The sequence below is a fragment of the Oncorhynchus nerka genome, linkage group LG4 (genome assembly GCF_034236695.1).
Source record: "Oncorhynchus nerka isolate Pitt River linkage group LG4, Oner_Uvic_2.0, whole genome shotgun sequence".
NCBI lineage: Eukaryota > Metazoa > Chordata > Actinopteri > Salmoniformes > Salmonidae > Oncorhynchus > Oncorhynchus nerka.
The window spans coordinates 77,322,949-77,337,549 of NC_088399.1; the positions used below are offsets into that span (position 1 = coordinate 77,322,949).

The 14,601-nt window shown below is 45.1% G+C and overlaps 1 protein-coding gene across 1 annotated transcript in view; it reads left to right on the plus strand.

Annotated features, from left to right (window-relative positions):
• Positions 1 to 6,062: 6,062 nt before the first annotated feature.
• itgb8 (integrin, beta 8) overlaps positions 6,063 to 14,601 on the plus strand; it is a 19,141-nt gene continuing 10,602 nt past the window's right edge. The window contains exons 1-6 of the mRNA XM_029646221.2: positions 6,063 to 6,735; positions 7,724 to 7,809; positions 10,519 to 10,690; positions 13,747 to 13,853; positions 14,085 to 14,224; positions 14,360 to 14,525. Coding sequence (XP_029502081.2) covers positions 6,636 to 6,735; positions 7,724 to 7,809; positions 10,519 to 10,690; positions 13,747 to 13,853; positions 14,085 to 14,224; positions 14,360 to 14,525 — 771 coding nt within the window. The 5' untranslated portion in view covers positions 6,063 to 6,635. The remainder of the gene's footprint in view (positions 6,736 to 7,723; positions 7,810 to 10,518; positions 10,691 to 13,746; positions 13,854 to 14,084; positions 14,225 to 14,359; positions 14,526 to 14,601) is intronic.

Below are 14,601 nucleotides of genomic sequence, written 5' to 3' on the forward strand. Positions count from 1 at the left end.
GCATTTCACAGTTAGTCTACACCTGTTGTTTATGAAAATTGTGACTAATATCATTTGATTTGATAGCAAATCAAATTCTCAAAGATGTTGCATAAAGCTTACTTAATTTCTTTCATTTTAACTGCATCAGGGATCACACACACACACACACACACACACATACTTTTTGGCTTCGCAGGCTTTTTCAGTGTGTAGTTACAAATCGTTTTCATTCAAAGCAGCATTTATAGGGAACACAGGTGAGCAACCGGTGAGCAGCAGGTGCTTCTAATCAGGGTTGTCACTCATCTGCCAATCAGGGATGTGGCTTCTCCAATGATAGAGGCCTTTAGTGGCCAAAAGACTGTATTAACATGAGCAGCGCCATTGAAGGTTTCCACCATTTTAATGTAGTCAACTGGGTGGGACTTCCAACTTCATAATGTTGATCACTCCTGGTGACCCTGTTGGAGTCATGTCCAGGAGGGATCAGCCAATCGTGAAGAAGAAAATGTAGTAGTAAAATGGATAGCCTCAACGGCGCTGCCCATGCTGTCCCAGACACTATAACAGCACAGATACAAAGATGAGTCCTCTATCTATCTCTATAGGCTTATCTGGTCTACCTGTATACATGTTACAATCACTATGGCTGCATTTAGACAAGCAGCCCAATTCAGATTTTTTTCCCACTAATTGGTCTTTTGACCAATCAGATCAGCTCTGAAAATATTGTATGTGAAAAGATCTGATCTGATTAGTCAAAAGACAAATATTTGGCTGCCTTTCTAAACGCAGCCAAAGAAAAACAGAATGATAGGATATGGGAGCGAGCACCTACTGTAGACCAGTAGGGGTATCAGGTGTGAACAATTCATGAATCAACTGCCTTAGGTGTCCGCTCACTTGGATAAATGATATACATTTACGAGATAGCTTACTACAAAGGACATCCGGCTAAGCCATTCATCAATATGTGGGACTCATCAATTCTGATAAATTGGATGTTTACAGTGTTCTTGTATAAGAGTCTAAATTTGGACCATAGGAAGTTCATCCCTTAAACCTTGTGGTGATACAGATTTGATTTTTTGATCCAAATGGCTTTTCTTTGGAGACATTTGTGGTCGTGATCACCTTTGCGTGGTGGATAAACGTGTTTCATTAATAGATTGGTTTTGTTCAATAAAGTGCCTCGCAACTGGCAAGGTGACATCTTGATGTCTGATAGTGGCTTTACATTTACAACTCCCACTATGAATCTTATCACAAGAACACTAACATACAAATACGTATTTTGGTGGTGAATGTTATACATGACTTTATCTCATAGGTCCTAGAAGTTTGAGGGCATACAAAGCTAGTACGTCAGCCAGGTCGTTCAAGATCCACTTAGAAATCTAACACAGGGCATCGGGAGATGCCTTCAAAACCGGCCACCAGGGGCAACGGGTGCAATTACCATCAAGTTGGCTTGGATTTTGCTAGGGACTTTTGGGCAGGGGCTGCAAATGGGCGTAAGCCACGAGCTCTGGTTCCGAGGGTCGCTGGAGTAACTTCTACATTTTATGTTTGGAGAAACATGGACACACGTCAGAATCTGAAGTCAAATTGGTCAAACCGTGAGATCTTGTTGCAGCCCATTTCAATGGTGCTACATGATCTACAGGGGAAACATCCTTTTATGAATTCCTCTTTTCTCTCTCTGGCCACATCTGATGTGACCAACATGTTTGTTAGATTTCTTGATCGTTTTATAGGTAGATAAAGGTGGATTCTGAAAGGCAGGATTTAAAGAGGTGTCTGATGATTATATATTTTTTTGTTAACTAGGCAAGTCAGTTAACAAATGACAGCCTAGGATCAGTCGGTTAACTGTCTTGTTCAGGGGCAGAATTACCTTGTCAGCTCTGGGATTGGATCTAGCAACCTTTCGGTTATTGGCCCAACGCTCTAACCACAAGGCAACCTGCCGCCCCACATATAACGAATGAATGAATGAATTACCATTGCTTATTGACAATGCCATTACAGCTGCCATTGAAAGTAAGTATATAGTTTACAGAAAATCGTTGCTTCTGTTTGTGTTAGGATATATTAAGTAACTGGCTTCTGTTCAAGCTTTTAACTTGACTGAGCTTGTGAACGTACACACAGAGGAGTATTTCCAAATATACATTGTTTTTTAATTGGAATGTGCATAGCCTGGGTGTAGTGTGTGTTCGTAACTCACCAATTTAAAGTATCCAAGGGAGAGAGAGTGTGTGTGTGTGTGTGTGTGTGTGTGTGTGTGTGTGTGTGTGTGACCATAAGATGGCTTTCCTCCCTGCGGTATCAAAGAGTTGTTCCCCTTGGACAATCAGAGCCTCTGTTGCAAACACACACACAAAACTAGAGATTCAATTGGACAAATTCAGGTACGTCCTTCCCTGTTTTGCTCTGTTTGCTTCCTTTTGGTTAAAAGGTTTCTGTTGCAAGACGTAATGAATACACTCCTGGAATAGTCATAATGCAGTGACAACTGTGACATCTTCAGAGAAAGAGAAAGTCGTTGTGGTTAACTCCATATGTGCTGATGGTGTGTATGTGACCACCAGACCACTAATCACCCCTTTGGGATGGCAGGAATGATGCAGCGGTATGTGTGTGTGTGTGTGTGTGTGTAATCCTAACACGACAACAGGCTTCACTGGTCAGAACCTTGAGGACCGCAGGGTTTCCCTGGTTTGCATGACAGGAAGTGACTGTTCACTGGCACATGATAGGGTACCTGTCCACTAGCATCAACTGAGTTCTGGGAAATTAGCTTTTGGAAACAGACTCGTCTGCCTGGTGACCTTTGAGAATCATGGTTATAGTGTCAAATAGGTCACACACGGCATCTCACTACTGCTGAAAACCACCTTTTTGTTTTTCGTTTCCACTAGAAATCTTGAATGTCATCTATTAAACACATGATGACTGACAGTGGAGACTGATCTGTGACACATAGACACCCACACAGGACAGGTTTAATATTTAGATAGAAAAGAGGAAGATGACTAGATCAGAGGAGGAAACATCTCAAATCTACTTTTAGAAACTTGAAATAGTCTGTCATATATCTAACCTATATAAAAAATAAAACAAATGTTAACCTTTATTTAACTAGGCAAGTCAGTTAAGAACAAATTTGTATTTACAATGATGGCCTACTGGGGAACAGTGGGTTAACTGCCTTGTTCAGGGCGCAGAATGACAGATTTTTACCTTGTCAGCTCAGGGATTCAATCCAGCAACCTTTTTGGTTACTGGCCCAACACTCTAACCTGCTGGTTACTGGCCCAACACTCTAATCTGCTGGTTACTGGCCCAACACTCTAATCTGCTGGTTACTGGCCCAACACTCTAACCACTAGGCTACCTGCTGGTTACTGGCCCAACACTCTAATCTGCTGGTTACTGGCCCAACACTCTAATCTGCTGGTTACTGGCCCAACACTCTAATCTGCTGGTTACTGGCCCAACACTCTAACCTGCTGGTTACTGGCCCAACACTCTAATCTGCTGGTTACTGGCCCAACACTCTAATCTGCTGGTTACTGGCCCAACACTCTAACCACTAGGCTACCTGCTGGTTACTGGCCCAACACTCTAATCTGCTGGTTACTGGCCCAACACTCTAATCTGCTGGTTACTGGCCCAACACTCTAATCTGCTGGTTACTGGCCCAACACTCTAACCACTAGGCTACCTGCTGGTTACTGGCCCAACACTCTAACCACTAGGCTACCTGCTGGTTACTGGCCCAACACTCTAACCACTAGGCTACCTGCTGGTTACTGGCCCAACACTCTAACCACTAGGCTACCTGCTGGTTACTGGCCCAACACTCTAACCACTAGGCTACCTGCTGGTTACTGGCCCAACACTCTAACCACTAGGCTACCTGCTGGATACTGGCCCAACACTCTAACCACTAGGCTACCTGCTGGTTACTGGCCCAACACTCTAACCACTAGGCTACCTGCTGGATACTGGCCCAACACTCTAACCACTAGGCTACCTGCTGGTTACTGGCCCAACACTCTAACCACTAGGCTACCTGCTGGTTACTGGCCCAACACTCTAACCACTAGGCTACCTGCTGGTTACTGGCCCAACACTCTAACCACTAGGCTACCTGCTGGATACTGGCCCAACACTCTAACCACTAGGCTACCTGCTGGTTACTGGCCCAACACTCTAACCACTAGGCTACCTGCTGGTTACTGGCCCAACACTCTAACCACTAGGCTACCTGCTGGTTACTGGCCCAACACTCTAACCACTAGGCTACCTGCTGGTTACTGGCCCAACACTCTAACCACTAGGCTATCTGCTGGATACTGGCCCAACACTCTAACCACTAGGCTACCTGCTGGTTACTGGCCCAACACTCTAACCACTAGGCTACCTGCTGGTTACTGGCCCAACACTCTAACCCACTAGGCTACCTGCTGGTTACTGGCCCAACACTCTAACCACTAGGCTACCTGCTGGTTACTGGCCCAACACTCTAACCACTAGGCTACCTGCTGGTTACTGGCCCAACACTCTAACCACTAGGCTACCTGCTGGTTACTGGCCCAACACTCTAACCACTAGGCTACCTGCTGGTTACTGGCCCAACACTCTAACCACTAGGCTACCTGCTGCCCCAGAGTGAGGTATTATGGTAGTAGGGACACCTTCCTCTGGTTGGACCTGGTTGGAGCTTTCCCAATAACTGCTGAAGGGTCAATTTGGAATAGGGTGTATCTCTCTCTCTCTTGCTCTGCCTCCAAATTCTCTCCAAACCTCTCCACCATCCCCCTCGCTCCCATCCCAGAGTTCCCTTAAATTGCTGACAGGGGGATAAGAACACCCATTGTCTTCCAAGTTCTCAACGTCCCCAGCCCATCCACTACGCACACACACACTTGTATGATGTGTGTAACGCTCATTACCATAATTGAGAGAGTGTTATGGGGTGGGGGAAAGTTGGCACACCCTAAGAGCTTCACTGAAGTGTGTTGTGTGTGTATGTGTGTGAGTGTGCAAGTGTGTGTGTGCTTGCCTGCGTATGTGTGTTGTGTGTGTGTGCTTGCCTGCGTATGTGTGTGGTGTGTGTGTGCTTGCCTGCGTATGTGTGTGGTGTGTGTGTGCTTGCCTGCGTATGTGTGTGGTGTGTGTGTGTGCTTGCCTGCGTATGTGTGTGGTGTGTGTGTGCTTACCTGCGTATGTGTGTGGTGTGTGTGTACTTGCCTGCGTATGTGTGTGGTGTGTGTGTGCTTGCCTGCGTATGTGTGTGGTGTGTGTGTATATGTGTGAAAAGCAGAAAATATATCGTAGTTCAATGAATAGAAGAATGACTAATTGGCTCTACTCCAGCCCTGAGTGTCACAAACAGGATTTAAGGAGCCTATTGCAGGCACCCCCCTCCCTCCCTCCCTCCATCCATCTATAGCTCTCTATCTATCTCCCTTTCTTTCTCTGTCTCTATTTATCTCCCTCTCTATCTAGCTCTCCCTCTCTGTTTAGCTACTGGCTGTTCTACTGTCTTGGATTTTGTCCCCTCTCTAAAAGAAACATTGAAGCCGTTTTCCTCTCTTGTCTTTTGGACAACCCATTTGTTAACGACAACCCTCTCTCTCTCCACCCTCCCCCCTCCATCTGGCTCCTGTTCAGAAGTCCAGCTGGCTAGTGGAGGTTACTCTATGTCGCAGGAATCTTTCTTTATAATAGACTAACCCCCTTAACATGGGACTGTGAACTACACTCTGTCTTTATTACCCTGACTGTCTCTCTCTCTCAGACACACACACACACACACACACACTACTCCCCCACCTGGCATCAGACAACAACAACATTAGACTAACACTAGTGAGACACTTCATAATAACACAATGGGTCTGAAGAACTTAATCAAACAGTAGTGTCAAAGCCTCCCACACACACACACACACACACACACACACACACACACACACACACACACACACAAAGTATTTTACTGTAGAACATTTCTCTCTCACATGTGTGGGAAGCATCGTTGCCATGACGGTGCCTGAGTCAGTGCACAGCATAAAACCAAGAGAGAGACAGATTTTTTAGGCTGGGCTTTACAATCAGCATATGGTCGTGAGACGCTCAACGCTGAAACATTGCAAAGAAGAAAACGATAGAAACAAAGGAGAGGAACGAGAGCGCGCTGAGACACTGGGGTTGCTGTTTGAATGAGCTCAGTGAAGTCTCTCCCGGGACACAGTATGTGACGGGGGGTGCATAAAACGTCACTACACCTGCTGCGGGCTGGAATAAATGCACGATAGAGAGAGAAAGAGAGATGTCTCGTTTTCACTTTCTCATTCGCACTATAAAGAGCTTGCCAAGGCAACTCCACGTGAATCAGATTTCTGGGAATAATCGTCTGTTTGGATAAGAAGGTTATTGGGCGGAAAGAAAACAAACAACAATGCCCCAACGACGCACCATTCATTCCTGGCGCTGCCTCTTGTTCACGCGGTCGTGCGGTATTTCCCGGTTGATTCCCATTATTGGAGAGTGTCAGTAGTAGGCGGTGACCGGAGCTGCATGCCTGCTGCCGGTGTCTCGAGCTTACCCGATTCCTACAGCCTGCCCCCGGTGTAGATATGACTTCCTGGCTACATAAATACGGTTACCCGAGTCTGCATTGCGTGCTGCTCTGCGTGGTATTGGCCGCTAACATCATCGGCGGGAGCTCTCATTCCGGTGAGTGACAGAATATACCTGGATAGGTAGGTTAGGCTACTGTGGAATTAATGCACTCACTCATCATTAATAGATGGAAACATCACCATTGTGTGAATGGGTGAGACAGATGAAATAGTGAAAGAATCTTCAAGAATGAACTGTCAGATAATGATGATAGCTATAAATGTCCCGCCAGTAGTCCTTGCTCGACAATGTCTCGGCTGGTCGTCTGTCGCCGTTCACAACGGAACGTCACACTCACACGTTTCAGTCAATAACAATGACAGTCACATAGGCTTATCAACGCACTGCATCTATCAAATACATGTATCATACTGTTATATTCCCAGCTTTATATTATACATCTCTTCAGGAATTAGTCATGTTTATCATGGTATTTTTATTGATCTATAAGTGAGGTGACCAGCTTCGACTGATCAGGTACTGCTGTAGCCTACAGTGTTGTGTAATCTAGCTGTAACTGGCACAGTAATTAGGTTAGAGCTGCTTGTTAATTCACTAATTCATCATTCATTATTTCACAAATTATTAAACTGAGATCTGCAGCATTCCTCTCGTGGCCTACATTACTGTACAATACCAGCCTCTCAGGGAATACATGGGATCTGAGCCATAGATTGGCTTAGTAGTAGAATTAGGTCCGTAGTTCTAATGGATGTGAGACATTGTTTAGAAACACAGTATACTCTACAGTCTGTAGAATAATTAGTCTGTAGACTAACTAGTCAGATGATTGTGTTTGACTGCAATGTGATTACTGACCTTGTGAATAACTGTGTGCATGAACTACACTGAAGCACCTGTTCACACGCACACACACACACACTGATCTGTTGTGAGTCTACATTGTTCCTCTACATTCCTGATTTAAACATGGTAATTGACAGCGCCTTACTGCTGCATGGTTAATGACTGTTCACACAGTCAGTCTTTCATGTGTTGATTCTCTCTCCTCTTCTCTCCTCTCCTCTATCCTTCTCCACAGGTGAGCCTGTATGTTCGTCTCCTCCTGTCTCTTCGTGTTCAGAGTGCCTCCGACGCGGACCACAGTGTGCCTGGTGCTTTGAGGCGGTAAGAGAGAGCGAAATGAGGAGAGAGAGAGAGTGAGAGACAGAGAGAAGGGGGACACAGAGAGAGAGGGAGAGAGGGGGACACAGAGAGATAGAGAGAAGGGGGACACGGAGAGAGAGGGGGGCAGAGAGAGAGACAAGGGAGGGGACAAACAAAGAGAGAGAGAGAGAGAGAGAGAGAGAGAGAGAGAGAGAGAGAGAGGGAGAGGGGGGGGCACAGAGAGAGAGAGAGAGAGAGAAGGGGGACACAGAGAGAAAGAATGGAGAGTGAGGAGTAGAGCATTCACATTAGTCTGTAGAGAAGGTGCTCTTTCTGACATGTCAGCACATAGATTAGTGGCAGGGCCATTTGTGATTGGTAATTTAAACACTTATACAGGCTCTGGCTTTATCTCTGTGTTTAGTCTGTCATAGATAACGCACAAACACACTTTTCATACACCCTGTTGATAACCCTTTCCTGGTGTGTGTGTGTGTGTCTGTCTGGGTTCTGCCTTAATCCTGGGTTCTTGTAAAGTACTACTCTGACCCAATAAGTGACCATGAGAACCTGTAAACTAGGACATCACAAGCTCCTGAAGACACACACACACACACACGCGCGCGCGCGCGCGCACACACACACACGCGCATACACACACGCGCGCGTGTGCATACGTACGTACACACACTCACACATACACACCTTATCATTACCTGGGGCAATGGTCTTGAGACCTTGAGTGGGCTGGCTCACTGGTGCGTGAATTGGAAAGCCCCCCCCCCACACACACACACACACCCTGTCTCGGAGTGGGGTAACTCATTCTGAAAACTCCTCCAACATACACTGTCAGTTTCTGTTAGTACCAGTCTATTGGGTCTGTTGTTAGGAAAGTCCCTGTATGACTGTGGTTTAGAGGGACTTAACAGAACCAGAGGTTGAAGTGGACCGGAGCCGACCACAACAGAGAACTCTAGTGCGGGTTTCCCAGACACAGATCAAAGCCATACTCAATTGAACATGCCTCTTAGTTCGGACTGCCTCTTAGACTATGTTTTACTGCTTGATTACAGACACCTCTTATAGAATATTTTTATTGAATATTGACTCTGGTGTATATTCAGGCCTAACTCTTCATAGCAGTATTTACTGTTGTTTTGTTTTGTGTCAGTAGTACCAGGGTATCAGAAGGCTGTTGTTTTGTGTCAGTAGTCCCAGGGTATCAGAGGGCTGTAGTTTTGTGTCAGTAGTCCCAGTGTATCAGAGGGCGGTTGTTTTGTTTTGTGTCAGTAGTACCAGGGTATGAGAGAGCTGTTGTTTTGTGTCAGTAGTCCCAGGGTATCAGAGGGCTGGTGTTTTGTGTCAGTAGTACCAGGGTATCAGAGGGCTGTTGTTTTGTGTCAGTAGTCCCATGGTATCAGAGGGCTGTTGTTTTGTGTCAGTAGTACCAGGGTATCAGAGGGCTGTTGTTTTGTGTCAGTAGTACCAGAGTATCAGAGGGCTGTTGTTTTGTGTCAGTAGGCCCAGGGTATCAGAGGGCTGTTGTTTTGTGTCAGTAGTACCAGGGTATCAGAGGGCTGTTGTTTTGTGTCAGTAGTCCCAGAGTATCAGAGGGCTGTTGTTTTGTGTCAGTAGTACCAGAGTATCAGAGGGCTGTTGTTTTGTGTCAGTAGTCCCAGGGTATCAGAGGGCTGTTGTTTTGTGTCAGTAGTACCAGAGTATCAGAGGGCTGTTGTTTTGTGTCAGTAGTCCCAGGGTATCAGAGGGCTGTTGTTTTGTGTCAGTAGTACCAGAGTATCAGAGGGCTGTTGTTTTGTGTCAGTAGTCCCAGAGTATCAGAGGGCTGTTGTTTTGTGTCAGTAGTACCAGAGTATCAGAGGGCTGTTGTTTTGTGTCAGTAGTCCCAGAGTATCAGAGGGCTGTTGTTTTGTGTCAGTAGTACCAGAGTATCAGAGGGCTGTTGTTTTGTGTCAGTAGTCCCAGAGTATCAGAGGGCTGTTGTTTTGTGTCAGTAGTACCAGAGTATCAGAGGGCTGTTGTTTTGTGTCAGTAGTCCCAGAGTATCAGAGGGCTGTTGTTTTGTGTCAGTAGTACCAGAGTATCAGAGGGCTGTTGTTTTGTGTCAGTAGTACCAGAGTATCAGAGGGCTGTTGTTTTGTGTCAGTAGTCCCAGAGTATCAGAGGGCTGTTGTTTTGTGTCAGTAGTACCAGAGTATCAGAGGGCTGTAATCCTCTTTGACCAGGCACTCTAAAGCCCTAAACCATGACACAGTTGACACAGTCCAACTCACAGAAGTGTGTTTCTATACTGTGATTATTGTCTATGTTGTGTAATGTCACTGCAAGGCACTGCCTAGCTTCTAAACAATAATTTCAACTCACACGCACACAGTCCCACGTCCTCAGTATAATCACTTCTATTTCCAGTTATACAACTGAACATCAGAGTCAACTGACTCTGTTTCTATTCAGGCAATTCAGGAGATTAAAATCTCAGTTCAAGAAAATCGAAAATGAATTGCAATAAAAATGAATTGCAATGATGGTAATAACTTAGCTATTTATCCCTACTTCACTTACATAGTTAGTTACAGTGTAATTACACTTGCTATATAGTACACCTCTCCTAACTGGAGTGATTTGAAATTGGAATTGACCCCTGATATAATGTGCAGAGAGAAAAGTATGGGCCCTGATCTCCAACCCCTGACCTCTGACCCCTAACAGGGTTTCCTGGATGGAGCGGAGGTGGGAGAGCGCTGCGACCTGGTGGGGAACCTGGCGAGGAGGGGGTGTGGCCTAGAGTTCATAGAGCATCCAGAGGTCATGGTGGAGGTCAATGCTACGACCAGCAGCACTCAGGTGTCACCGGGAGAGATCACCCTCACACTCAGACCAGGTGAGGGGCAGAGTATAGCTGCCACTGAATAACTCACTGAATGGTGGACTGCACATATCCTGTTTTACTGTACGTCTTGATGTATGTCCGCTTTACAAGTTATTTGCTGTATGTTGTACATACACTGAACAAAAATATAAACGCAACAAGTGTTGGTCCCATGTTTCATGAGTTGAAATGAGAGATCCCAAGAAATTTGACATACACACAAAAAGCTTATTTCTCTTAAATTAGGTGCACACATTTGTTTACATCCTTGTTTGTGAGCATTTCTCCTTTGCCAAGATAATCCACCCACCTGACAAGTGTGGCATATCAAGAAGCTGATTAAACAGCATGATCATTACACAGGTGCACCTTATGCTAGGAAAAATAAAAGGCCACTCTAAAATGTGCAGTGTTGTCACACAACACAATGACACAGATGTCTCAAGTTTTGAGGGAGCGTGCAATTGGCATGCTGACTGCAGGAATGTCCACCAGAGCTGTTGCCAGAGGCTTGAATGTTAATTTCTCAATCATAAGCCACCTACAACGTTGTTTTAAATCATTTGGCAGTATGTCATACCGGCCTCACATCCACAGACCACGTATATGGCGTTGTGTGGGTGAGTGGTTTGCTGATGTCAACGTTGTGAACAGAGTGCCCCATGGTGGGGGTGGAGGTACGGTATGGGCAGGCATAAGCTACAGACAATGAACACAATTGCATTTTATCGATGGCAATTTGAATGCACAGAGATACCATGACTGAGGCCCATTGTGGTGCCATTCATCCGCCGTCATCACCTCATGTTTCAGCATGATAATACATGGCCCCATGTTGCAGGGATCTGCAAACAATTCCTGGAAGCTGAAAATGTCCCAGTTCTTCCATGGCCTGCATACTCACCAGACATGTCACCCATTGAGCATGTTTGGGATGCTCTGGATCGACGTGTATGACGGCGTGTTCCAGTTCCCGCCAATATCCAGCAATTTCGCACAGCCATTAAAGAGAAGTGGGACAATATTCCACAGGCCACAATCATCAGCCTGATCAACTCTATGTGAAGGAGATTTGTTGCCCTGCATGAGGCAAATGGTGGTCACACCAGATACTGACTGGTTTTCTGATCCACGCCCCTACCTTTAAGGCATCTGTGACCAACAGATGCATATCTTGATTCACAGTCATGTGAAATCCATAGATTAGGGCATTATTTATTTATTTCAATTGACTGATTTCCTTATATGAACTTTAACTTAGTAAAATATTTGAAATTGTTGCATGTTGCTTTTGTATTTTTGTTCTGTATATATTGTCCTGAGCTAGGGCTGTGGCGGTCATGAAATTCTGTCAGCCCGTTATTGTCATGCGAAAGAGTGCTGGTCTCACAGTAATTGACCGTTAATTAACATAAACACATTTAGCATCTCCAGGACTCCACACATACAAGCTGCAAACAAGCCACTGATGCGTGCCTTTGGAACATATACATTTTAAAAAGTCAAATCAATTTAATATACACCATCACAATGAATCCAATATTTATTTTAGTCAGGTCTAAAGAAACATTAAGATATGAAAAAATGTATTTCAGAAGAACAGAATATGAGTTACTGTATGTTATCTGTGTCACGGCCGTGGAAAGAACTAGACTAAAGCACAGCGTGGTGAGCGTACATATTCCTTTTATTTAGGATGCCAACAAAACAATACAAAACAACGGTGACGCTTAAGGGCTATGTGCCACAAACAAAGTTAACTACCCACAATCACAGGTGGGGAAAAAGGGCTGCCTAAGTATGGTTCCCAATCAGAGACAATGATAGACAGCTGTCCCTGATTGAGAACCATACCCGGCCAAAACAAAGAAATACAAAAACATAGAAAATAGAACATAGAATGCCCACCCAAATCACACCCTGACCAAACCAAAATAGAGACATAAAAAGCTCTCTAAGGTCAAGGCGTGACAATCTGGCTATGCTCCTTTTCATGGGCTGTAGGCTTGTTAATTTAGCTGATAAGATATGCTTATAAGTCCTGTGCCATTATTTTATATTATATGATTTTATAGTAAGAAGAATAAAATTGAACTGAATAAAATAGAAAGGATATTTTTCCCATTCTGGAGCCAGTGTTCATATTAAGTGGCTATGTTAAGTGTAAAAGTGATCATTTGAAACAGGTCCTATATTCTAGATTTAGAGTTATTTGTAACTTTAGTTGTGAATGATACAAACCTTAGAATGTCTTAGAAATCAGAACATTTATAGGCTGCATGATGCGACTTCAGGCTATTGATGATTTGAGAAAGTAGCAAAAAAAGCTTGCACTCTGTTCCTTGCCTCAGGGTACACAGCTGTTCTGATGGCGGGACAATAAGGTCCTGAGTACCAGGTCATTATGACTTGATGGAGGTATAATAGAGCCCTGAGTATCAGGCCATTAGGACCTGATGGAGGTATAATAGAGCCCTGAGTACCAGGCCATTAGGACTTGATGGAGGGACAATAGAGCCCTGAGTACCAGGCCATTAGGACTTGATGGAGGGACAATAGAGCCCTGAGTACCAGGCCATTAGTGACCTGATGAAGGGACAATAGAGCCCTGAGTACCAGGCCATGAGTGACCTGATGGAGGGACAATAGAGCCCTGAGTACCAGGCCATTAGGACTTGATGGAGGGACAATAGAGCCCTGAGTACCAGGCCATTAGGACTTGATGGAGGGACAATAGAGCCCTGAGTACCAGGCCATTAGTGACCTGATGAAGGGACAATAGAGCCCTGAGTACCAGGCCATGAGTGACCTGATGGAGGGACAATAGAGCCCTGAGTACCAGGCCATTAGTGACCTGTTGGTTGTTAGTGAGTTGGGTACTACCAAAGCATGTCCAGAGTGCATGAGAGGAGATTACCATGACTAAACGCTCACATGGAATTTTACTGCCGTCATGACTCATGACTGCCGGCGTTTCCCAGTTTTACTGCTGCTTTCATTGCAAGAACTCTGGTGAGTGATAATTCCAATGGTTGTTTTATTTCAAATCAACATGACACTGTGTGTAGGTGCTGAGGCCAGTGTGATAGTAGCAGTACAACAGTTAGAGAGGTATCCTGTTGATCTGTACTACCTGGTGGACGTATCAGCATCCATGCAGGAAAACCTGGACCAGGTGAGTGACTGGTTATCTACATTACCTACATAACCTAAAGTATCATGTTTTTACAGCACAACTCTTAGCACTTTTAATTATCCAAATAAACTTTGATACTATTTCAGCTGAAATAGATTGATTTATGAAGACATTTGTATTTTTACCTTGACTAGGTAAGTGTTTACTCTTTACCGTGATTGGTTGGGTGTACAGTATGTAAATCTCCCTGATGTTTCCCTATTGGTGCAGCTGAAGACGGTGGGCGTAGCCTTGTCCCACCGTATGAGAGAACATTCCAGTGATTTGCGTCTGGGGTTCGGCTCCTTCGTTGACAAACCTGTCTCCCCCTACATCAATGTACACCCCTCTAAGATAAATAACCCCTGCAGGTAGGGTGGGACACAGACACACCAACTCACTGACAGAACCCTTTCAAGTTGCTGGACGACAGGTATCTTCATTCTTTCAATGATGAGTGACTCTCCCTCTCTCCACCCCCGTCCCCCCGCACCCATATCCCTCAGTGACTATGAGGTGAAGTGTCGCCCAGCCCATGGCTTCCACCATGTTCTTAGTATGACGGCAAACATGTCAGAGTTTACACGCATCATCAAGAGACAGAGGATATCAGGCAACATGGACACACCAGAGGGAGGGTTAGACGCTATGCTCCAAGCTACTGTATGTCAGGTAGGGACTGCATGTGTGTCTGTGTTGGTGTGTCTGTGTTGGTGTGTCTGTGTTGGTGTGGGTGTGTCTGTGTCTG